At 33.9% G+C, this 26641-nt stretch overlaps 2 protein-coding genes across 2 annotated transcripts; one reads left to right on the forward strand and one right to left on the reverse strand.

Moving 5' to 3' along the window:
• Positions 1–363: 363 nt before the first annotated feature.
• Positions 364–16943, reverse strand: cdm (importin-13-like protein cdm). The gene is made up of 17 exons (XM_085952924.1): positions 16567–16943; positions 15970–16137; positions 14619–14735; positions 13702–13817; positions 13261–13413; positions 12263–12473; positions 11479–11748; positions 11160–11351; positions 10345–10594; positions 9580–9782; positions 8785–8940; positions 7048–7242; positions 6683–6820; positions 3339–3555; positions 2234–2371; positions 1144–1360; positions 364–498 (listed from the first exon to the last, which is right to left on the reverse strand). The coding sequence occupies exons 1-17, from the start codon at positions 16717–16719 to the stop codon at positions 387–389; spliced, it is 3006 nt and encodes a 1001-aa protein (XP_085809050.1). The 5' UTR covers positions 16720–16943; the 3' UTR covers positions 364–386.
• A 372-nt stretch (positions 16944–17315) lies between these two features.
• On the forward strand, positions 17316–20456 carry LOC147068116 (uncharacterized). Its single transcript, XM_085952366.1, has 2 exons — positions 17316–17709; positions 17818–20456. The coding sequence occupies exons 1-2, from the start codon at positions 17495–17497 to the stop codon at positions 18176–18178; spliced, it is 576 nt and encodes a 191-aa protein (XP_085808492.1). The 5' UTR covers positions 17316–17494; the 3' UTR covers positions 18179–20456.
• Positions 20457–26641: the final 6185 nt, after the last annotated feature.

Below are 26641 nucleotides of genomic sequence, written 5' to 3' on the forward strand. Positions count from 1 at the left end.
GTAATTCTTGTTTATATCAAATGATCATCGTTCTTGTGTTGAAGAAATTTAAAATTAATATGTATACTCAATCAGAAATAGTTTAAAACTCTACATTTTTCAGTTATGCGATCTACATTTGTCCCATTTGACTAAGTAACTAGAATACAACCATAGAAAACGTCATGTATTACATACATACACTTGCAAGTCTAAAGCATGCACATATGTACCTAATTACCGATTCTAATTTCGTAAAAAAATAAAACGACACTATCTTAGGATGAATCGCTTGGTAGATAGAAGCTAGAGCATTTATACAAAATAAAAATCTTTAATAGATTGACCTAATGTGAAAAATGTTATAGGACAGACATATACATCATTATTTATAGTATGTATGTATTTTAAAAACTATTGAGTGGTTGCGTCATTTGTCCATATTCACCAACAAGGCCTCGACTGGCGAGGGCAAATTCTCGAATGGCCTCAATAATACGTCTTTTGTGATCTTGACATCTGTAAATATAAGAAATTTGTGACGTTGAAAATGGAGAAAGATTGGTATCTAATTAAAATATATTGCTTTAAGGTTAACATAAACCCAGATTATACCATAAGCAGTGGTGAAGACTCGACACTGAGCGATTGTTTATTATTTACCTTGATTTTAAAAATAAGTTGAATATAAGAATATTGATTGAAACCATGATTATTTACCAAAGATGCAACTTATGACGAGATAAAAATAGCAATTTAAATTAATAGTAATAATTGCAATTGATATAAATACTGTGTATTAATTTATAACACGTAATAAAATTATAACAAGAGAAACTAGCGAAACCTATAAATGTCATGAAATTATTGGGTCTGTAATTGTAAATATGTAATAATTGTAGGTACATGGATGATTAGTGCTGCAATTTGGTGAAATATGAAAGATCAGTTTCTATAAAAAAATATATTTAAAATAAATTGAATAAACAAAAATCCGTGTGTTATTCGAAGTCACTATATACTCCAGGCATATATTATATTTATAACATATAGATCGCTGTCTAAATGTGTGTTGTTATTCTTTATGTTTGTTACAGTTGCTGGTATTACAAAAATTAAAAATTTTCAATGTGAAAGGGTAAAATAAAATATTATTACCAGTACCTGAGAATAGCTTTCACAAATTTCTCTTTGACTTCAGGGGTTGCGTTATTGGACGGGAAGCCATTATGTTGAAGAGCGTCTTTTAACCATAGTGACAATTTCGCAGGACCTACAACTGGTTGAGGCTGTCCAGGGATCGCCTCCTCCCATTGAGCTCGTATAAAGCCCAAAAAGAGTTCAGCAAAATTGTCAATATTCGCACGTGGAGTTGAAACACCTAAATAAAGAAAAGTTTATAAGGTCATTACTTTTAATCTTTGGTATATATACGGTGTGGCTCTTGGCTGCCGCCTCCTGAAGAGGTTTTATAGTAGATTTTTTTATGAGGAATGGTTATTAGCTCCACTCTTGATTTACACATTCAATAAACATGTGAATTTGCCAGATATGAGATTCGAATAAACAATATACAGCTTCAAAAGTGGACACTCTGCCACGCGACCACAATGAATGCAATTCTATTTTCTATAGTGATTCATTACAAATAAACTTCTATATAGCTATACCACCAGATGTTTATTATAAAAATTCACATGGTACGCAGTTCAAAATTAACTTTATATTACAGTAAGAATAAATTTACAGATTTTCTACAATGATGTCTTTGACCTATTCTGCAAGTGTCCACTTTAGTGCTCAGATTTTGTATGTGAGGCCGTATCCTGTGTATCAATGTAGGCAGTCAAGCCTCAATTACATTGAGCTTCTTTACGAGCTGTTACAATCTGCCTGTAAAGTCTCCCAGTGTAATCATCGAATAAGCTAATAAGCAGGTTGTAAACACTCTACCGAGAAAAGTTCAAAGCCGGTCAACTTTACACGCTACACGCCGGCGTGTGGGCCTACTGCGTCTGCGCAGTAGAGCGCAGTACCAACCTCCCGGTAAAAAAACGAACTACGTTCCGTCGAATAGTCGCTGGCTTGTGGCTTCTCAGAGAATGGAAAGTTTTGTGTGTAATCATCAAATCACAGAAGCTGAATCGCCCGCTTTTAAATTCGCCAATAAACAGCTCGTAAAGAAGCTCAATGTAATTGACGCTTGAATAATTAATTAGCCGGTATTTAGTACCTAATGTTGACAAGAACTCACCTATACAGTGAATAGAGCGTTGAACAATTACAGGTGCCTGAGCAAGTAAGTCTCCGGGTCGAGTTTTTGCCAACCGAGAGAAGAACCAGCATCCTGCTCTGCATGGGGCTTGCTCTGGTAAGCTCATTGTCAATATACCTGTGAAAATATTTTTATAAATACTCTTCAACATTTTTAATATTCAGTACAGATATATTAAAGAAATCATTCATAATTTAGTGCTTAATGAATCACCATTTTCACTGAAAGACAGAGAATAATATGCACCTATACGCTGATGAGGTATCTTAACATTAAGGTGACGCATCAGTGAAACGCCAAATAATTTTCAACTGTACGCGCGACGAAATTTTGAACTCGCTTCGCATTCCTTGAGAGAACGTCGAGTCAGACATACGTCACTTTGCTGCGTGATGGCGACGGGCCAATTAATTCTAAAATCGTGTAAAGATGACTAAAAACGTTACCCATTTACTTTAAAAAGAAAACATGTCAATGAATATATTATTATTGTTACTAATAGAATAATAAACAGAACATAAAATGGACATATGTTGGATTTATATGAGAAATAATATTTCGTTTGACAGGCGTCTTTTGCACCCGCGACCCGCAATCCGCACATCGCCTAGCAACGATCTTTTTAGACCGTGCCTCAACTAATGCATGGCCTTAAGTTAAATGAGGATTGATTATTAGTTATTAGAAAAACATGTGAATTTTACCCAGACATTGGGTTTCAAAGCTGTAACCTACACTGATAAAACTACAGTGCAGATTTACACATGAAAAATTATATAAAGTTTACATACTAACCAAAAGAGGAAGCAACAATGAATTTGACTTCAAATCTTTTGGAATGTTTGTAGTTGAACAACTAAGAGCCAGGCCGCATGAGACGCAAAAGGATGCTGATATCAACCAGAAAAACACAACTGAAGAGACTATGAAAATATGTAACAGTCTGTAAGAGTTTAACCTTTGACCGTGATCAACTGCATTTTACAGCTTGTGTGCATTCACTGTCACAACTAAATAAATGAAAAAAGAGGGCAAAGATTTATTAAAAAAAAAATAAAATAATAAGCGATTTGATATAGTATACCTAGTTGTATTATATTTTGCATTTGAAGTTCTAATTGTTGAAGTAGAAGAGGTCTTTTTGTAGCTGTAGCAGTCAAAGCAGAGTAAAAGGAATCTAAAATTGGGGCATGGTTGGACAGGGTTTGCCCTTGAGAGTGTCCTTCGCTGCATATATTTAATACAGCGCTTGCAACAGCACTGAGAGTACCTCCAGCGATATCAGGAAACATCAAAGATATCTGGAAACGTTAAACATGTTCATATCAACATATTGAATGAAGATATCAAATTTTGGTTTTGTATTGCGTGAAACAACAAAAATACTTCATCGAAATATCTAAGCGATTGAGGTTCGTTTGTAAATTTTATATACAGTCGAACTTGCTTATTACGAGGAAGATGGGACCGACTGAATTTTCTCGTTATATCAGAGAATAGGTATTTTTAAATGAGCGGTCACATAACACAAAAAGTCGCAATTCAAACAAAAATACACAATTAGAATTTTTCCCCGAAACAAGCATGGCATTCATAAACTACAAAAGAAGTTGTTTATTGTAATGAACGCTAGTAGGTACCTACTGACTTCACAAACCTTCGACTTTAACATGCAATTTCAACCATATAATATGTGGAAATTTTTTCAATATTGTCAGTGAAAAACACCAATTAGGTAGGTACTTAGACACTTAACTAGACAGTGTCATAAACGTCATCCGTCCCAGCGGCATCCTGTCCGGTCGGATTTTATTGCTTAGGGTCGAAATGTTTTTAAATGATCGACACATTCAGAAAATTTTTGACGATATTCTAGCTTGGTATATCCGATAAGTAGATCAACGAATGTTTCCTCGTTACATCAGAGATCTCGCTATATCCATGATCGTAATAACCGAGTTCGACTGTAATTGTTTTCAACATTCTGTAGTCTTTAGTGCTGACAACGCGACTGGCACGTTTGCATTAGATATAATTAACATGATATTTAAATGTGGTAACTAATTAGTAATTATCTGGTCAGCAGTCAATCTGTTCCAATATTCCATGAAAAAATGTTGATTTACATTTATCAATGTTTTCAGTGGTTGAAATAGGTCCTCTAATCCAGTGCTCCGCAACCTTTTCTCACCCACGGCACACCAAAGGTCTTCCGAGAATTCCACGGCACACCACACGTAAAACAATTTATACACCAAAACATAGACCCCAAATCCTGAAGAGGGACCCCAGGCCAGGATCTTTGGCGAGCCCCCTACCAATCGCTAAGGTTAAAGACAGTGTGATACTCTAAAATAGCGTTTTTCAAATGGTGTTCGAGGAAAAATATTGGTATTGATTGTATGTTTAGCGATTTTTTGTATGTATTAATACATCCACTTGTCGGGCTGAGAACAATTTTATTATTTGTCGAGTATTGACATAATAATAAATTGTATCCTACAATCGCATGTTTTAAAATAATAATATCAGCGTAGTAAAATAGCGCCACAGGCGATTTTTTTTTACTTTGGAGCAAAATTGTAATTTGTGTTTATCTCACTTATCTGGTTGACCAGCCACGCCGGCCTCCCCTGAGCCTGGGCCCCCAGAGAGCCCTGTCAGCTCCCCCTTGTAGAGACCGTGCACCATAATTACATTAGTTTATGTTTTTTTATTTGATAAATAATTAAATATACAAACAACATAACACACGACGAAGAACTAAATGTACAGATTGCCATGTATTTGTATTATCAATAACTAATTAATATTGTGATAACTTAGCTTTTCTCAATGAACGTAAAAGTTTTACATATTTTGACATATTTGAAAGAGTAACCCGAAGCCGTCGGTCAAGACCCTTCAAGCAAGACTGGTTATTATTTTTAATTTTAACTTGAGTTGAAAAACTTTGCTCATCTAGATATGTCGTATAAAATGGGAGCTGAACTGCGATAGCCTTGTCGGAAATCCGAGGATATTCTTTATTAACCGAAATCCTGAAAATAGCCAATGGAACATCGGCGAAGTTCAGTTTTAGCGTCCTGTCGTTTCTCGATTCAACCAATTCCTCTCGAATTTATAGGGAAAGCGTTTCTATAGAATTTTCGGCATTATTTGCAAAAGGATTTCGAATCCAGTCGTTGTGATTGTATGAAAGTAATGATAAAATTTCTTTTGCAGCAAAGTTAAATGTTTTTGAAACGGATCCAAAATTAATTGTTTGTTTTCAATGGTGGTCTGGTAGGTCCTTTGGTACATTTGTAGAGATCCTTGTCTTAAAATTATTTGTGGTTTTTTTTGGGAGCAATGTACCGCGGCACACCTAGCATCGTCTCACGGCACACCGGTTGCGGAGCACTGGTCTAATCAACTCAGTTCTCTATTCTCAACTCTCAAAAACTATCAGTTGCAATGAAATAAATAACGATATTTTATACACCATGTCCATGGAATGTATTCAAATGTTGGGTATAAAATGCTTCTTTTCGTACAATTGTACAATCACATTGACTGCTGACTAGATAATTACTTTTTAATTATCACATTTAAATAGCATGCTAATTATATCGAATGGCCACCTGATCGTTACACGCTAGTTACGTCTTTAGCGTCCTGACTTATTTTTTAATTACATGTCATTTGTACCCATGTTATCTTTTAATAAGCTTTTTATTTGGATTTCCATAACCAAACAAGACTTAAACTGGAATTAAATGAAATCTATTCTTTTCAGAAGAAGTATGATCAATTAAAAATCATGTATTTACATATTTATAATGGTCTTACACTGAAAATTAACAGTATGTAAACAATATAAATTAAAATTTAATCTAATATGAAAATTACTCTGCACTCAATATGGTCTGCATTGATTGACTCAAAATAAATTATGTATGTATTATTTATTAGACATGTGAAGTGAGATTTAGTGGTTACTCATTTATTTTGTTTCACGGTGCCCTTAATGCAAAAAGATTTTTTTTTGACGCTCAAACGCAAAAACCAATTGATGGGAAGGGTGAGCCTATTGTTAACCACACAATTTTTCAAATCTCAGAATCAAACGAGACATTGCTACCCCCTTTCTCTGTCCTACACTTAGAATAATACTTGGTTTTTATTACTGTTCAAAATGTAATATCTGCGGTAAAAGATAAGCTGCATAATATACTGCATTGAAATTTTCTGCTGATGGGCATACAAATCTATCGTGGCCGTGTGTCAGCGGATTAAATTAAGATTGCATGAGGTTATTAAAATTCTCAGATATCTACTGCATCCTGGGAATTATATGCGGTACATCAGTATTCTAAGGTGCACACTTAAAAAATATTTGATATAAAAGACATATTATTATGTAATCATTATTTATGTAAATCTTACCAATTTGGCTACATCAATAGCGGCAGGATGAGGGTCAGCTTGAAGGCTTATATTAACCATATTAATAAATTCAGGTACTAATGGTATACAGTCGTCCATCAAATTCGTTATCAAAAGCTTTATAAGTAGAAACAGGGGCTGAAAGAATGTTTATTTCATTTAAAAACAAAAATAACTCGGCTTACATAAATTGCGAACAAATTATGTAAGCAAGAGAACAGTGAATAGAAGCGCTGGTTTGACAAAGAAAATGAGAAATATTTTGTGATTCTGCTTCTGACTATAAAAACATAACCATACTGTTAAGGCAACTGATAATATTGAATTATAGAATACAGTTAATAATAAAAATACTTTATTCCTACCTCCGCTAGTTCAGAATGATGTGCTGCATGCGGTAAAACAGGTAAAAGTAATGAAAGAGGAATTCTGACATGCTCTACTCCGGACGAGTTGTACGGTTTATCATCACCGCTTCTGTTTTCACCAGAAAGGGGCGCCAAAAGAGATGCCGCTTGCCTCAAAGCTGCAATGCATTCTGCCTCTTCATTTTTCGATAACTATAAATCAGAATGTACAAATAATTAGGCTTACCATACGTCCCGGTTTCACACATTGGTCCCGGTGTCCCGGCCAGTTTGGAATTTTGTCCCGGCTGTTATTCCGCATTTGAATGATTGGCAATAATACATTATTATGATTGGCCGTAGACAGAAGACGCATTTTGTAAGTGTTACTAACAACACTTCAAATAGAAAAGAAGTAAAACTAACGCATGTTGTTGTTATAATATACGTTTTTATCATTGGAAGGTATCCACATAAAACTGCTGGATTTTGAGTCTGTTCACGGTGAGACATCGGAAATGTTGACTGAAAACAAAATTTGAACAGTGCGTCCTCATGAGATTGATAAAAAGATTGCATTTTGTAGTGACAATTATTTTACACGAATTTTGGAGGCGTACATAGAAGATGGCAAAATAACATTTACAGCCGACTCAAATAAGTACTTGTGGGTCTATTCTATGTTTATCGAACACTAAAGTGATAAATAGTATCAAACTTAGGGTAGGTTTGTATCTAAATATTAGCACTTATTGTAACAATTACACGAAGTGCTAATATTTTGATACAAACCTACCCTAAGTTTGATAATATTTATCACTTAATCACATTAGCGGTCGATAAGTACAGAATAGACCCACGGTGTTAATATCGTCGGCATTGGATGTGGAGCACATATTGTCCACAATACACTTCAATCTGCTGTGGATGGTCTGCCAATTGAAATTGAAGCTCTTGTTTTGATAATATATAAATATGTTCATATCTACACAGTTCGAGTAACACAATTGGCCATTTCAGCATTACGTGCAACATGAGTAAATGTTAAAAAAGCTAATTTCAGCAAGAAGTACGACTAGTACAATAAATAAATAAAATAATTTAAATTTCTGCTGCAGCAGAATTCTTCTTTTAATAATAAAACAATTTTTAGTGGTTAAATTTGTTTCTTTGACCTATCTCCCATTCTTCTCCCGGTTTAGAGTTTCATAATTATGGTAAGCCTACGAATAATTCAATATGCGCTGTATTTTTTTGTAATAAGATTAACTTAACCAAGCCTAACTCAGCTAAGTTGGTATAAAATATTGCGATTTAGGCATTGTGAATACTATACTATAAAGAACACGTATAACGTTTTATTGTTATGAATAAATATCAAATAGTTGATACTTCGTGAATACACTCTGAAAACGTTTCAATACTCTGCAATGCCGGGGGCTCATTAGCGAGTCGTAACTGTGACCGTTGCAGATACAGTAACAAGTATGGACGCCAAATAATTAGTTCGCGAGACAAATAAATAATTATTTCGCATCTAGAGTTGGTTACAGTATCTGGAGCGTTAACAGTTACGGCTCGCTTATGAGTACCCGGCTTAACACTGCAAAAAAATGCAACGTCAATATGTATATTTAATACATATTATTATTAGCTAATGAGAGAATAAAATAGATAAAAAAAATTGTCAGATTTTAAGATAACTCCGAAAAACATTGTGCCCACTTTCATTTGTATAAATATGGGGAGACTAACCTGAGGTTGTCGTGCAGACTGTAAAGCAAGAACGAGAGGATTGGTCAAAGAGATAAGATAAGGAGCGGCCACAGAAGGAGGAAGGGATGCTGCGGCTCCGCCTGCTGCTCCCAACACTTGGACATCCACTGCACCCGCCCAACGACCCTGTCCTGCCTGTTGGTATAAATAATATTATTATTATCATCAGTTAATTTCAATGGTGCTGTAAATGGTTTTGTGCTTTTTGACATATTATTGGTGTAAGTGCAATACAACGGGAACGCAAATTTGAAAAAGATAATGTTTTGTTGCAATCTGTTAACCGGTTCTATGCCTTCAGTGAGCTTTCTCGCTCTATGAGGTCGTGATCGACAGGCCACACATACAAATTTCTACATAAGAGTTATCTCGTACGACTTTAAACTCAAATTACTAGCCACTGTCGATTGATTTGCATAATCTAAAAAATTAAACACACAGTGACATCCGTTTGAATAATTATGAAATACTAAGTCACGAAGAATTATGAAATTATCGGTATTACAGCAATTTTAATAAGTTTTGCTCTACAGTCAACGTGTGTCATTATTGCAGGGTTATCACACTATTTAGAATAAATGGATTCCCCTTTCAATAGCTAGAACATTTTTCGTCGCCGTGTCAATTATGTATAAACAATACATTTTATAAGCATATAATGCTAAATCTTAATATTAACATAACATTTTAAATGTATCATTGCAATCATGTGAATTGAAAGTTAAATTTCAATAACAGCTATGTGTAAGGAAAGTAAAGAAGTGTATTGTAGACCTGAACAGCTTGCAGCAAATGATGGGCGTGGGGGGCGAGGTGCGGGCGGCAGTCTCTGCAGAGAGCGCGCAGAGCTAGGGCAGCACGAGGCGCGGCTCCGCTGCGACTCAGAGCTCTCCCCGCCACTCCCAGAGCACCACCCACTATCTCCTCCGCTGCTCTTCCTTCTCCTTCCACATTTCCCAGCCACTCTGCGTATGTTCCTGCCATTGATACATCAAAACATCCATATATTAATATGGTCATTGACAATCAAATATATTATTTATTATAGGTACACGTGACATATTTCACTCTTTGGTTACATGAATTCTATTTTCCTTTAGAAGTCAGTTTGTGAACTACATAATACATAGTTATGGAAGAGAGATAGTGTAGAAAATAATCATAAAAATATTTACAGATGCAAAACAGACAAAATGTAAATTGAAGGCAGATCAACTTGCATAAATCTCTGGAATATATTACAATCCGCTGTTAGATGAGGGTCTCTCCCAGTTTCAGCAGTTTAATGCCATTTAACCAGTGACGTCCCTAGACAAAATGCCGCCCCATGGCAGCGCCAAAACGCCGCCCCATTATTATACATTATTTTTTATCATCCTTTTTCCTAGGTACCTATTTCTATATATGTCTAAAGATTTTCCCCAATTTGCCGCCCTTCGAGTAAATGCCGCCCCCAAGCGATGCTCAATCTGCCTACCCCCACGGGACGTCACTGCATTTAACTTACATCATAATAAAATAATTATTTAAATGGCTCACCAAAGCAGTCTAAAGCGGTCATCAGCACCTGTTGGTGTAGGCTGTCATATGGTAAATCGATGAGAGTGCGCATAAGAGAAAGTAGAGGCCGAGACGTTTGAGGAGTTGCGGCTTCCGCTAGGGCGAGGAAAGCGTGCAAAACAGCTTCCAAGGCGCATCCTCCATCTGATGATTCGTTGCCCTTTAAGTCTTCTAGCAGAGTGGCCAGCTGCATCACCAGCGAGTCTCCCAATACTGCATGGCAATATAGCTGTAAACAGAAAAATATTGTTTTGTTTATACATTATTACACTGTACGAAAATAGAATAAATAATGCAGTAGTTAAAGTGCAACGACACTATTGTTATAAAAGCAGTAATGTTGCACACGGGACATCATTAATATGGCAGTAGTATGTACTGCATTGTCTATGGTAGTCATGCCTGTCGCGTTCTCTGTATCCCAACGTCGAGTTTTAAAGTTATTTAAAATGTATCAAGAACTTTTAATGTTGACAACAAAATTGTCACATCTCTATAATATAAGCAAAAAGCGTCTTCTGACTTTTAATAGTAAGTTGGTGTGATTTAAGAATTATTGAAAAAATAACAAATTTATATACTGTTTATACTAGAACCATCATATTATCTTAGCTACGATTTTATAGCATTGTATGCAGTGCTACGGACAATAACGTGGATCAGGGGTGGAGATTTATACTTGAAAGTTCGGGGGGTTCGTAGTTCCTCAGATCACCATTATGGCGTCTGTAGCTAAGATAAATAATGGTAATAAATGAGATATAATTTCTATTTATTATTATCTAATAACTCACAAGAGTATCAGCCACATCTTGTCGGTAGCATCTTATGAGTTCAACATCTTCAGCCGACGGAGAGGAAGGGGGGACCGGGAGGGAAGACTTTCGAAGCAGAGCGGCGGCCAGCTGTTCATACCAACACCTGAGTGCATTCTTAACGTTTGCCGTCTCACCGAGTCTTTCAGGAACCTCCCATATTGCTTCATCCTATTGAATATATAAAGATATTAATATTCTGTTTATTAATATGTACATATACACTAAAATTGCAAGATTCTAAAAAGTGTTAATATGGAAGAACTTGATCAACAATTGATATTAGATAAGTATTTACCTGAAGTATGAACCAGAATCCAAATGCGAGTTGTGAATGTGTTTCCTGCATTGGATATGTGCCGGCAGCTGCTGAACATCTCAAAATAAGTCGCACCAAGTCCCGGGCACACATCCCTGAGTCTTTTCTGTTTTTGATATCTTTTTCACTATCATTGTTTTTACTGGCAATCTTACTAAACACTTCATCCTCTGTCATAGCTAAGACTGCCCATCGTGCGTGACACTCTCCTGTCGCAACTAGAGCACCATACAACACCGCAACAAGTTCCTAGAAAAGAAACATATAATATTCGGTATAGATTGATACAATTGTTATATATCTCTGTTCCGACACAATATGATCGTCATGTAGTTATCAGCAAAAAAATTAGGAAATACTTACTTACAGCAATTGATTAGGTCGTGCCCAAGATGGCATATTTATGTATACATAATAGATTAATTACGGTTACAAAGTACCATGAATTTTGGTGAATTTTAGCAATTCACTGAAGCAATGCTTTAATAACATAAAAAAAAATAAGAAACTTATTTCATTCTTTATAATATATGTACGGGTTAGATGTGCCTGTGATGGACAGAATGTTTGCTTCTGAAACAGTGGGTTGTGGTTCTGGCAAATCTACTTTGTCTGTTTTTAATGTGTTTAGATCCAGACCTTAGATCTAATAGGTCGGGCAAAAAAGGGATTAAGAAACCTCTTTGACAAATCAACAAGATTCACATTGGATTGTAGCTAATTAAAAAAAGAAAACTAGCTAGGGATAAACAAGACAAAATACCTCATTGGCTGTGTGAACAACGTCTTCAATAAGCAATAGCGGCTCAGCAGCATCCAACAGAAGTCGTAAGAGAGGACGGCACGAATCTGAATGTCTTCCTGCTTCCGGTTGGGTCAACGCAGCACTCACCGCACTAAGCGATGCCTCACAAGTCTCTAATTCTGAACTTGACAATTCTCTCTGACTCTCTGATTGGCCTTGACTTTGACCCCTGAAATTTATGATGCATTATACAATCATCTATCATATTTCAATACAGAAATATTATACATTTTTCGATCTAACTAGTTACAAACAACGTGTAATGTATAATCAATACAATCCAAGAGTATGTAGTTAAAAAAGACATTTAAGAAAACCTTCTCTACTAGATAGAACCAACATTAGAATCACTGCAATAATCACTTTAAATTATTATAATGAAATTTGAACAGATTTTCGAACAACCTAACAACTTCAAAAACACAAGCGCAATAGCTCACAGTCGTCAACTGTCACTTTCAATCCCACACTCCTATGTTATTTCTGTCTTGCTCAGATGTCTCACTTGTATTTACATACTAAGTAATTTTGGTCCCTGTTTTAAGCGGATTCGTTTTAAGAGGTATTTTTTCAGTCCCAATTACCCTCGGATAACGAGGACCCCCCCCTGTATCTATTAGAAAAAGTTTTAGGAGAAAAACAGATTTGAATTGTAATTATTTACATATTAATGTGTGTAATAGAATGTGCAGCTAAAATTGCCAAGATGAATGAATGAACAATCACAAATATTAATAATATGTCATTTGCATCAAAACATCAGAACAAAGATAGTGACAATAAGCTAGCTGCGACACTTCAATTACAATCTGCCAACTTCAAAACATAAATTTGTCTCTTGACTACCGAATCGACCACATTAAAAACGTTCCAGAAATCCCACCAAATGTAATGATACTACAATATTATAGAGTCATTTATAAGAAAACGTAATATTTATATTTGTATATGATTACCAGTATACTGCATGTAGGACCTGTAGTACAGATGTTACAATTGGTACACAATCAATTGGCAATGCCCCTCCGAGATGCAGCCAAGCCCCTGCACATTGACAAGCTCCTTGCCAGATGCCCACTTGTTTGGACCAATCATCTTCACTTAATTGTCTATTGAAAAACACAACAAATTAAAATTAATATGAGTAAACATCAGATGGATTTCACATTAAATTAAACATTTAATGGCCTGATATACAAAAATGCCATTAGATAGTTTAAGCCTAATCGAAGACGGTAGACATCATGAACGATAATAAAATCAACGGCTTGTTGAAAGATACTATTGTTAATGAATATTCAATATTTTTGTATAAATGATTATTGGAGAAATTAAAATAAATAAATATGAAAATGAAGAATTCCACTAATTTCACTATCATCTTAATTTGTAGTCACCTGATTGAGTCCACTTGAAGATGTTTGATCACCAATTCAAGCACTTGAGGAGTTAATTGTTGCAAATTATGCCGAACTGTTGATCTGTTGTTTGCCGTCATGGTCATGCTATTAAACTGTAGGATAATAATTTTATTGATAAATTATTGAATTGCACTGCAATTTCATTATAAACGTAACAAATAGATAAATAAAACAAAGTGTAAATTCCAATTTGCTAAACCCTCGAATTATACAAGGCGATGGGTGAACAATAAACAATATCCCTTTTCAAAAGATGCAGTGTTTACCGAGTGGTATCCTGGGTCTGGCAAAGACAAATATTATTTCATGTAAGAGTATGGACGTAATAGGTTGAGCAAGTGACTGACATTCATTTCTCGTAAAAACAAAAATCTGTTAATACAAAACTTCCATTCTGTGGAGGCCCATATGATCATATTAGGATTGGGTATAGTCAAAAAAAAAAATTAAAAAGAATTCATCATAATTGAATAAAAATAAAATATTTCTATTACTTTCAAAGGGAGTCAGCGTTAATTGGTTGATAATGTAATAAAAATTTTAAAATAACTTTCCATTTACCAAACATGAATTTATTATTATGACCAAAGATGTTGAAAAAACCTTCTTCCAGGTTGAGCCTTCTGTGGTTTCCCTATCAATATCATTGAAAAAAGTTTGAGTTAGTTAAAGTGCTATTTTTCAATGCAACAAACAATGAATGTCTTTATTAGTATAATAAATAGTAGGCATGTGGTCGGTTTTTCATTTCATTTTCAAGATTTAAGCTTAATTTAATTTATAGAGAAGAAGGTTTCTTCCATATATTTCATATAATATGTAAGTACATAGCAGATATACTTGTTAATACATTTAAGAAGTTAATTAAAAAAAATTATCAACATATCCCTTACTTCTTCTGGTACTACAGTTAGAAGTTCGAGTAATATTGATGCGCAATCTGGTGACAAAAGTCTTTCAACAGCATCAATTAGCCCTTTTCCTCCCTGTTGAAGTAAGAATGCAGCTAGCTGAAATGGAAAACATTATATTTTATAAGAGAGCAATTACATTACATTGGAAGATATGGGTAAATTATTCTACAGTGTCACCATGGCTACAGCAAAAGTGATTTGCAGTTATAGTGGTATTGCTTCCTAACATTGGAATAGGCATTGTAATAAACAATGCCAATTAATACAGCTGCCGCTGCAGAATGATTTACCTCTACATATTATTGTGCACAAAGTATGTATTACTAAAAAAAAAATCAATAACAGTTGCAATAATGATAATAATGATATATAGTTCAAGCATGCTTTTAGCAGTTAAGTTGAGTACCTATGTATACGCTTTATAATTATATTACGATATGATGATTATATTAAAAATAAGTTTTGAATAATGAATTTTGAAATCGGATTCATTCAATCAGTTTCAATTAACATTGCCATTCTATAGTGTAAGTGGTTGTACTTTCATTTTCAAATCAAATCAAATCATTTGATATATTGTGAGGGATTTAGTTTTTTCAATATCAAAAATTCATAAAAAAAAAACTCAATCAACAGTAGCAGCTACTCGCTAGAGCTCGAAATTTTTAGTATTTAATGAAGTTTTAATTTATATTTAATACATAAATAATAAACAAAGCTGTATTCAATCATATACCTATTTTTAAAGCAAATACCAAGGCCCTCTACAGTCAGGCCGCGACACGAAATACCTACTTATAATTTGTTACTTATTTTTTTTATTCAATATTGAATATACAGGAAATATTAATAATGATTGATTCTTCATCATAGAAATAACATAATTGTGAAAAACCTCAGAAATATACATATTAAAAAAAAATTCTGGAAAAATAGTTGGACCGAATGGGACTCACATCTTTTACTTTCCGGGTGAGTGATTTGGCCTCTAAGCTGTCGATTCATCTTTGATTCATGCTTTTTTTTCCTATAATTTTTCTAATACTTATTTAATATGTTTCTGAATTTTTTCAAAATTATGATACTTATACTTTGAATGTAGGTAGGTACTTAATATGGTACCTAGATTGTTTGTAGAAAAAGTGGTTATTTGAAATTGATAAAAATAGTAATACATTGAATATAAATGGAATATTTAATCAAAAATCTTCATTTACTGCGAACAGGGTACCCCCATTGCATTCAAAGTTAAGCGATAACTAGCACTACCATCGGAACTCGTAATTTAGTGCCGCAGCCTGATTATTGATGGTCTTGAGCAAATACTCACACTTATGCAGAGTCTGTTGAGAACTATTTTAGGTCCACGTGAAAACATTGCAATGGCCTCCAAGATACGATTTCTAAGTTCTTCATAATTATCTGGGGGAACTTCTCCCCAGTATCTTTGCAATTTTGCGTGAAGAGTCGTCGCTGCAAAAAACTGAATCTCAGTTCCCTAAAGAAAATTGAAATCAGAGATGAAACACTGAATATTGCATGGGTTTTGGTTTTTTTTTTAATTGAGTATTAGGAGTAGGTATCTATGTAATCCCTCAATTTCAATCAAAAGAAATGGTGTAATGATCATTGCATAAACTAAAAATAAATTCATTTAGATATTTTTTGGTAGAAATTATTCCATCAAAATGAAACTTAATAAAGTAGTAAGTAAACACAAATAAACAATTAAGGAACTCTTATTTGTATAAATAGTCAATAAAATGAGCCACATATACATAAGTCGGTATTCATAACTCCCAATTGAGATCATTTTTAATGATCAAAATATCTGAAGAAGATGGTCTAAATGTCATATAGGTATATATTGTTTATAATACTTATTAGGTACTATGTTTGGCTAATAAGATTATTGGGTGAAACTTGCCTTCTGCGATTGCAATAGTTCCCAAACAAAGCTCCAAGCTTCTGGACATCTCTGAGCAGCTGTGAGCCACTTATGAGCTTCAGCCCTCTCGCTGTGCTCGCTTGAATAAAATACACACACCGCATGTTCCAAATTTTGCACGGTGTATGCCATTTCAAATATTTACAAAATATATAAAATGTCACAAATGTGCATTTGATGTAATATAACTACGACAATATGCACTGTGAAAGTATTCCACCTGCGTGATCAAATTTTGAAGGTTTAATAGTAATAAATCATTATTCTCCCCATAGTAAATTTAACTTTTAGGTGCAAAGAATACGAAACTCAGAATATTACGGTTTTGACTTTGACAGCCAAGATTTTATTACCATAAAAGAAAATAATATTTTGAGCATAATCTACATTATGGAATGATAGTTTTCCCAATATTTTGTATATCTGTTTATTCAATCAAATCAATTTAATCAATTGACCGCCATATTTAAAGCAACTGAAACAAATTTTATTTATTTTGTTATATCTTAATAAATTATATAATAATAATTAATCAATAAATCGAGTAGGTACTTAGCTTCAGTTATTTCTTATAAGATAAAACATTATAGATTAAATGATAATAAATTAATACTATATAAATTAATTATTAGAATTGAAAGGCAGCGTGATAATATTATTTTATATAAATAGTTTTACAGGGAAACTTATATTGTACCTTAAACGTCAAGGATTGATGATTTCATCGCATGGCAATGACATGTGTTATTTTTAGGAAGAGGAAGAATTTCGCCTGCCAAGAATTCACAGTGATAACCGTGATGCATAATATTCGAAAGGCTCTTTGGTATTCCAATTTATATCAGTGTTAATAATTATTGCAACTGTGATAACGTTCAGTGACAAAAAAATAATCAAAAGTCTAAGAATGGATTCCATTGACCGTCATTTTCAAAATCTCAAAACAACAGTTATGAACTTTCGAATGCCTCTAAATGCTCAAGGAGATCCCCTGACTTCGATAGGAACAAAAATTAAACCGTTTACCAAAGAAAACGTCTTATATTATTACATGCCGATGCAAGGTCTGTTGAGCTATTCAGCCCTTTCCATCAATGTCATGAATCCCAGTTTAGTAACAAGGTTAGTGTAGATTGCAGAACAATGCTGCGTGATATTGAATATAATTATTATTGATAATGTTGTATTTAATTTTAATTAAGCTATTATTATTTAATTCTTTTATTTTAGATTATTCCCGAGATGTGACATAACAAATGTACTCTTACTGAACTCATTTACTGGCGCAGCCTTATGGTTATGGAGAAGACCGCACGTATCTGCCACAGCACCTAGCCGAAGATTTCCATGGGTGTTTGTGGGAAGTTCGATGTTTGTTCTCGGAAGCATTCTGATGTGGGCCATCCTTCGCAGTGCAGTCGGGAGAAGACCTGTCATATCTACTGCTTTAGGACTCGCTTCTGGCGGAGCTATGGCATATTCAGCTGTTGATTATTTTCACTTTTTGGATAAAGATATTGAGCTAATTGATGACTTGGCTGATGTTACTAACAACAGTGATGAAAATAATTATAATGATGATTATTCATAAAATCTTGATGTAGGTATGTTTAGATTACCTATTTTACGTTTAAAAATCTATTCTTGACTCTAGTCGTCTCATTTATGGTAAATTAGCTACATTTAATCGCGCCGTTTCAGCCGGTGGGCATGAGCAGGGCGTGCGGAATTTACTCAAAGGCGGATAAAAAAAGTAAGACAATATGATGATTATTCCCCACCCCTTGCTCATCTGCTGAAGCACCATGATTTAATGTGGCCATTCTACTTAAAGGAAATTTGTTATCTGGTCAGTGGTATCTTTTTTCTGCTAATCTGATTTTGCTCATTTATGTTTGAAAACAGTTGATTTAATTTTTAGTAAAGATTAAACAAAATAATAAATATATTTTGTATAAATTAAAATTTCCAGAAACACTTCTTATTTCTGTATTGCTTATATAATTAGCTATTGAATCTGTGAATTTTTTAATGTAAATCAAGTTATTCCTATTTTTTTTATTTCAGTGATATACCTATTTGTTGTGTACAAAATTGATCATTCCCGTGTTGTTTGTTAGTAAGTGTTTGTATAACCCAGTAGATAGTGAAATCGATGGCCCCTACGTAAATTCTGTTAACTGATACATTAGAGGTGTTTGCTTTTTGGTATAATAAGGTTGTATTTAACCCTTTGGCTGCTACGATGTTGTGAAAAATCCGGTCGAGGATTGCTCCAATAATTGTCGATAAATTAAAGTATTGTATTATTTTTAGACACCTTACCACTCTAATTGATTCTGCGAAATCGGAATATTATGAAAACACGTTTCGTAATTAATGTATCGTTTCGAATAGATAACGAGGCAAGTAATTGACATATCTCTTTCTCGCTCTATCATACGGGCGATCGCGAGAGCAAGCGAAATGCACGATCCGCGCACAGAGTTTTGATTTTTATCAGTTATTGGAAACAATCGGTCATGCCACACGAGGGATAATACAAAGTAGTGGAATTAGGAAACTACCCGGCTGAAAAGAAAAAATTTGCATGGTGGCCTCGTTAAAAAATCGTGTACAATATGCGTGATTTGTGAAAAAGGTCTTCATGGTGTTTGTTTATTGGAACATTTAAAATATGTATTGCAAATGATTTTATTTGATTATTTTTTTATAAATGAAACTGTTTTTATATAGCACAAATCCACTCTACTTTAAACACTGAGTTGAGTAAAAGTCTTTCCCATTATTTCAAATGCATAAAATAAAATAAAACATTGTCCTTCTACCAAGAATTTGACTGTAAACAAATTTTTATATGGTAAACTGAAATTTGTATTTGGAATTGTTTTTATTGTAAAAAGGGTGATGCCATGAAAAAAAATACAAAAGTTATAAGTTCTAAACCTACCCAGTCACAAAACATATGAATCGGGTTATATTACACAACAATAAAACTAAATAGATAAACAATGTTTCGTACCACTGGTGCAGTAGTATGTTCCTAAATTAACTTAACATTTCAGGCATCAAAAGCAAAACGACGATAGTTGTTAGCATTTCTGGCCATTATCAAAAACAACGATATATCGTTGCGTAGCATTCTAAGGGTTAAAAACACAGCTTTAATGTAACTATTTCTTGAATTTTTCTTTCGTGGTAAATGGTAAAATATCGACTGCTTAATCTGCAAACCAGCTAACTTCACTTTTGTCCAAAAATGAGATTTTGATAGCATTTTGTTGTAAAGCATGTTTTCTATGCTCACACAAAATTTCAAACTCCTAAACCTAAAGCGTTAACGTTCTTCACACAAAACAGCCAACTGCAAGTGCCAAATTTCCAATATTGTAAATGGAACAACTCCGCTCTTTATATAAATTTTCTTTATATATAAAAGGGAAGTTAAAATAGTGTATTGATTCATAGTGCAGCATATCTGTAAAAAAATAAAAATTTCCATGTATATTTTTGGAATTGTTAAATTCCTCTCGATAGTTAAATTATTAAGTTTTTTCTCCTTCCTGAACTCGCCCAAATGGACTTAGCCGGTTTGCAGATTAATCAGTCGATATGTATATCATAAGTTTTAGCTATCATCATAATATTATGTATTTAAATTAAACTGCTTCCCTGAAAATATGGTTTTTGCAAATGGTCTGTTTACATAGGGGCAGTGTATAAATATTGTATTTTTTTTAAGTTGATATTATTTTATACTTGCATTGCACAAATTGGAAGTATTTTCATAAACTATGTACATACAGCTCTTCAGTTACCACCTAATGTAAAACTGTTAATAATAATACACTAGGATTTTTTTTTTCTAATTGTTTATCTTTCATTTATACAATTTTAAATCAATGATGCACACCACATGAGCCACACCAATGATTGCGGTCCACCAACTAAATGAAATTTGCAAAAAAAACCTAATTATCTTATTACCACCATTAAGTTGTTGGTGAAACATGTTTTTTTATGAATTAATTAAAGCCAAAGTGATAGGGGTAATTATGGCTATCACAAAAGTAGTGATACTTGCACACCGAATGAACTACCCAATCTTAAAAACTTATAAAACAACATCCACATAAACTCACCTCACATAAGTGGAATATATTAATATCCAAAGCATTTGATTGAACGCAGTTATTGCTCTCCCAATTGGCATTACCAATGGCAGGTTAGTTCTGCACATTGGGAGAACAAACAACGGATGCTCCTGATTTATAAGACAATTATAAGGGACACACAAGTCAATAATATCAAGAATGGCAGAGTTTTCATTTACACCACACCACGTAGTCAGAAAAAATATATGGCTAAATATTATAATAGGTCTCTTCTAAACTTTAAACTACACTATGTAAGCATACCTAAAAGTGGGTCTACATCTGCGACTTTTGTTGTCAACCTCATAAAATTTAACGACTGTCTCGGAATAGGGTAATAAAATCGAAGGTGTTGCTACTTGTTGACGTTGCTCATTTGTCCACACAGAGAGGCAACGTCATTTTTTCTTGTAAGCCACGGAACATTCGCCTGATTTTATTATTTATTCGTATTTGTCGCGAGTCGGGACACGCTATACCTACCTATCAAAAGGCGCTCGATATTTGCGACTGGGACTCATGCACTCTTTAATGTAGGTACCTATTACAGTGGAAAAGGTACTTATTTATATATTAGTAGATGTAGGTAAGTAGGTACCTACTTCAATTTGGTCGATATCAAACTTCGAGAAAAAAAGACAACAAAATTATTATTTTACTTTACTATTAATCTAATATATAAAAATTAATATTTGTTTGTTTGTTCGTATTTAATGCGCAGCCATACCGTTCATCCGATTGTGATAAAACTTTGTTAAATTATTGCTTGCACTTCCGTGAAGAGTATAGGCTATATCTTATATATAAAAATGAATGTCTGTCTGTCTGTATGCCTGTTTGTCTGTCTGTCTGTCCCGTATGCGTTCCTATACCATTCATCCGATTGCGATGAAATTTTGGTAGTGGTTGTATGCACACCCGCAAAGGTTTCTGAATTAGAAAAATCATCATCTTCTTCTTCTTCATCATTCTATTTTCTTTTATTCGTATGGTTCCTATACTTTATAGATTATTTGTATGGTTCCTATACCATTTATCCGATTGCGAACAAACCATAGTCAGTTGTTGTGGTAACACCCGCAAAGGTTTCTGAATAAGTACAACCATCTCCTTCTTCTTCTTCTTCATCATTCTATCTTCTTTTATTTGTATGGTCCCTATACCATTCATCCGATTGCGATGAAACTTTCGTTAGTGGTTGTGCCAACACCTGCGAAGGTTTCTGAATTAGTATAACCACCTTCTTCTTCATTATATCTTCTTTTATTCGTATGGTTCCTACACTAATCATCCGATTGCGATGAAACCTTCGTCAGTTGTTGTGGTAACACCCGCAAAGGTGTCTGAATTAGTACAACCATCTTCTTCTTTTATTTTATATTCGTATGCGTTTCTGTTCCATTCATCCGATTGCAATAAAACTTTCGTCAATAATTGTGCCTAAACCCGCAAAGGTTTCTGAATTAGAATAACCATCTCCTTCTTCTTCTATTTTATCTTCTTATATTCGTAATGAAACTTTGGTGAGTTGTCGTGCGCATGCCCACGAAGATTTCGGAATTAGAAAATCATCTTCTTCTATTCGTATGTGTTCCTATAAAATTCATTCGATTGCGATGAAACTTTTGTCAGTTGTTATGCGCACACCTGCGAAGGTTTCTAAATTAGTATTATATAAAATACAACGTTTATTGTTTGTTTGTTCCATGCAATTTTTATTTTTTTTTACTACATATTAATAACATTAATAACGTTTGCATATTTTGGATTCGATTTTAATTTAGTGGTCTTTTGTTTGACCTTTACTGATATTAGAATTATTTTCATATTGCCATATTGTATAACACAGATATTTTAATATTAAAAAAATAATTACCTCTTATTATTTTTTAAATATCTACGAAGCGATCCTGTGCGAAGCCGGGTACTTCAGCTAGTTCTTAATAAAAAGATAAACCATACCAATACGATAATAGTCAATATCATTGTCTTCATCTATGGCATATTATTTTAAATCAAACCTCGATGTAGATGTAGATAGGTACATGTAAACACTTACAAGTAGGTAATCATTCTTACCTATCAGAGAATTATGGTTATATTTTTTTATTGCTCGTGTGTTATAATAATGATGCAATTAGGGATTTCAATACAGATACATATTTCAAAACCGGTATTCAATTATTTATCGATACCGAAATACCGGTTTCAAAAATCAATCAATGAGTCACCTGTACCTCGACCGCGCACGAAAAGTGACACACGGCGATTACATCGATGGCTCAGTTCCATAGAAAAGTCAAAAATTTCAAGTTTTGAGCTATGTTGGCCATTATAGTGGTATATCGCTCCTCTTCTGTTCCACAAAATTACAACTCAAAAAAATTACAAAATGTCATCGAAGAGTCCATGTTTTTGTCACTTTTAGGGGAGTCAAAACTGTGATCAGCCATTACTCAAAACTACTAATTCCTAGTTCCAGCCATCGACATGCAAACGACTCAATTCACTTGTACCTGGAATGCGCACGAGTCAAATCGCGCCATCTGAACAAGCCCAAAGTTACAATAGAAAGAAGTTACAGTTATATACGAGGGTGGGTCAATAATTCCTTAGAAAAAAGCATTAAAACAGTTTTTATTTTTGTATTTTTTTTTTATTTCTCAACATAATCTCCTTGGAGCTCAATACACTTGGTTAGACGTTTCTCAATTTTTTTTAAACCGTCAGAAAAATAAGTTTTCGGAAGGTCCTCAAAATAAGCATTTGTCCGATCGATGACTTCATTTGAAAAAAAACGTTGTCCACTTAGCCATTTTTTTAAGTTTGGGAAAAGGAAAAAGTCACTGGGGGCTAAATCTGGCGAATACGGTGGGTGGTCGACCAATTCGAACTTCAATTCTTCAATTTTAGCCATTGATCGTAAGCATGTGTGAACACGGGCATTGTCCTGATGAAAGAGGATTTTTTTCCTGTTTAAATGAGGCCGTTTTTCTTCAATTTTGTTTTTTAGCTGGTCCAATAAAGATGCATAATAATCCCCTGTTATTGTTTTTCCTTTTTCCAAATAGTCAACGAAAATAATTTCACGTGCATCCCAAAATACAGTAGCCATAACCTTACCAGCTGATTTTACGGTTTTCGCCTTCTTTGGACATGGTTTGCCTTCGCAATCCACTGCTTTGACTGTTCTTTCGTCTCGGGAGTATAGTGGTGTATCCATGTTTCATCTACAGTCACAAAGCGACGAAAAAATTCATCCGGATTGCGTTGCATGAGCGACAACAGGGCTTTAGAGGCCACCACCCTATTGCGTTTATTGTCGACTGTGAGCAAACGCGGCACCCATCTTGCAGAAATATTTTTCATGCCCAATTTGTCATGTAAAATAGAAATGACGCTACCTTTTGAGATCCCTGTAACCTCAATTATCTCACTCAACTTTAATCTTCGGTCACTTAACACCATATCGTGGATTTTATTGATCATTTCTGGTGTAGTCACCTCTACAGGACGTCCTGAGCGTGGTTCATCCTTTGTTGACGTACGACCACGTTTAAATTCATTTAACCAGTTATAAATAGTTGCAAGTGAAGGAGCAGATATGCCGTGAACTAAATCCAACTCATTTTTTATTTCCTTTGCTGTTAACCCTTTTATATTAAAATGTTTAATAACAGCTCTAAACTCAATTTTCTCCATTTTCCATTTTCCACAAGCAAATTTTTTTTTTAAATGTACGAGAAACACACAACAACCCGACCAATCTGATTGAAACTTCGCAGCATACTGAATCGGTAGTGCCGCTGCATGAAAACAAACCACTTACAGTACTAGTCGCGCCACCTGTCGGCTTTTCTAAGGACTTATTGACCCACCCTCGTACCACTAACTAATCTAGCTATCTAGATAATAATATTAATAATCTAGATAATAACATTATCTAGCTAGGTACCTATTCTAACTCATACGGATTAAAGGCATACTAATAATTATCAGTACAATAATTATCAAATTATAAAATTTAATAAACATATAAAAAGTTCCCACCTACCTACGTAATAGTTGGATATGCACAAGTAGGTAAGTGGGTAATTCGGTAAGTACAGCATGCTGTAGGCCTCTCAATTAAAAATATACCCCTTTAATTAAAGAAAAAATATTGTACAGAATAATTGCATAATAAATGCATGTTCATTTTCTACATATTTAAAAAATAAGCCGATTCTTTTTAATTTGTGACGCGTGCCACGTTTTTAGATGTAGGTACATATGATAAATAATCCAAATATTCTAAATCGTATTTACTGAATATAAAAAAAAACAATTAGGTAAATTGGTAACTATACCGTTTATTGAATATATTATTAAAAAATATACACAAAAATGAAAGAAAATAAGGAAATATAAAAACATTTAATAACACACTAAGTACTTAATTTTTAATACTTAAACTAATTTTTTTATTCAACGAATAATTCACAAGATTTAAGAATGTAATATTATAACTCAATTATAAGTATTGAAGATACATCATTTTGAAAACGCTTCTGAAAAAATGCATGCTATCCCTTTCTAAAATATTGCTGTCAAATGATGTCACCCAGCACACTGACTTAACAAAAATTTATATAGTAAAGTTGTCAAACGAGAAGCATATGAAAGTGATAATGAATAATTTATAATTAACTATTTCTTTTATTCAACGAATAATTCACAAGATTGATTTAAGAATGAACCATTCTGATTATTGAACATACATCATTTTGAAAAACACTTTCTGAGAAAATATATTATAACCACTTGGTTGACACCAGGTCTTTGAATGTACATGATGCAATATAGAAAAAATACTTTCACACAAGTACATGGAAAAAATTGTCAAGAACGAGATTTCGGAGAGTCCGAAAATACTATTATTTTGATTCTGTAAAAAATGTCACAAAATGCATAATAAATAAGTAATCAAAATAAGTGCTAGAAATATGCTCCAATTGATTGGCAATCGCTACCTACACGGGAGAATAAAGAGTAAAAAATACATAGTCGATATCACTAAATTCCTGTACCTACCTACTTACGTAGCACTTCGTATTAAAATCAACTGGTATGTGAATTTTATTAACAATAATCAATGACATATTAAATGGACGACTCACTTCATACCCGGTGCGCACGAGAAATTGTGCATGAAAGTCATTTACAGATGTATAGGTAGATGTCACGTGACCATTGACGTATCCGTTTCCATTATGCGATACAAGCTTCGAGAATTTACAGTAATATAACCTTTATTGTAATGGCGTATTAGTGTCATGACTCATTGCGTTAGAAACAGATTCTCGGTTACTTACGACTTCTCGGAGATTAGACGCCAGTGAGCTCAGCGAATCACAGGCGACTGACTGTCCAATGGTTCCTGTCATTCAATTGCATTGAATAAACATTCATCAATATCTTAAAATGGCATTTTATAAATAATAAATAATACTAACACATGCAAAGTGATATCCCATCTTTCTTGGAGTGTTTAGTAGATTTTTATACAATTTTTAACTAGGCACATTGGCATTTTGTAACACAATAATAACGGTGGAGTCGAAACCTGACAGTCAGAAATTTTGTATGGGCAGACCCAGCGGTGTCGCCAGACCGCTTGCAAGCAGAATGTTCATTTGAGCGTAGGATACCGATATTAAAATATGAATTTCGCCATCCGGCAGACCCGACACAAAGTGAGTGTCATTTTATTTTCTAGATGCTTCGTCCATATTAATGTCATTGACAATAATTATTAATGATCCATTATTTAGTGTGTTGCTCGTTGTTTTGTTATTTACCGCCAGTCCTCGAAACAAGTGGTGACTTCGTCTCGCGACAGAAATTCGATCCACAAATAC

This window comes from Rhyacophila brunnea, unplaced genomic scaffold, assembly GCF_057557595.1.
Source record: "Rhyacophila brunnea isolate RB1 unplaced genomic scaffold, BYU_Rbru_1.0 scaffold_3, whole genome shotgun sequence".
Taxonomy (NCBI): Eukaryota; Metazoa; Arthropoda; class Insecta; order Trichoptera; family Rhyacophilidae; genus Rhyacophila; species Rhyacophila brunnea.

What these genes read in the sequence shown, in the direction of transcription:
- cdm (XM_085952924.1), bottom strand. Translation starts at nt 16,719, where the DNA reads ATGGCATACACCGTGCAAAATTTGGAACATGCGGTGTGTGTATTTTAT. An exon ending in AACTATTGCAATCGCAGAAG is followed by an intron (nt 16,138 to 16,566) that starts GCAAGTTTCACC and finishes AATTTTCTTTAG; the next exon opens with GGAACTGAGATTCAGTTTTT. An exon ending in AAGATGTGGCTGATACTCTT is followed by an intron (nt 10,595 to 11,159) that starts GTGAGTTATTAG and finishes TTCTGTTTACAG; the next exon opens with CTATATTGCCATGCAGTATT.
- LOC147068116 (XM_085952366.1), top strand. Translation starts at nt 17,495, where the DNA reads ATGGATTCCATTGACCGTCATTTTCAAAATCTCAAAACAACAGTTATG. An exon ending in AATCCCAGTTTAGTAACAAG is followed by an intron (nt 17,710 to 17,817) that starts GTTAGTGTAGAT and finishes CTTTTATTTTAG; the next exon opens with ATTATTCCCGAGATGTGACA.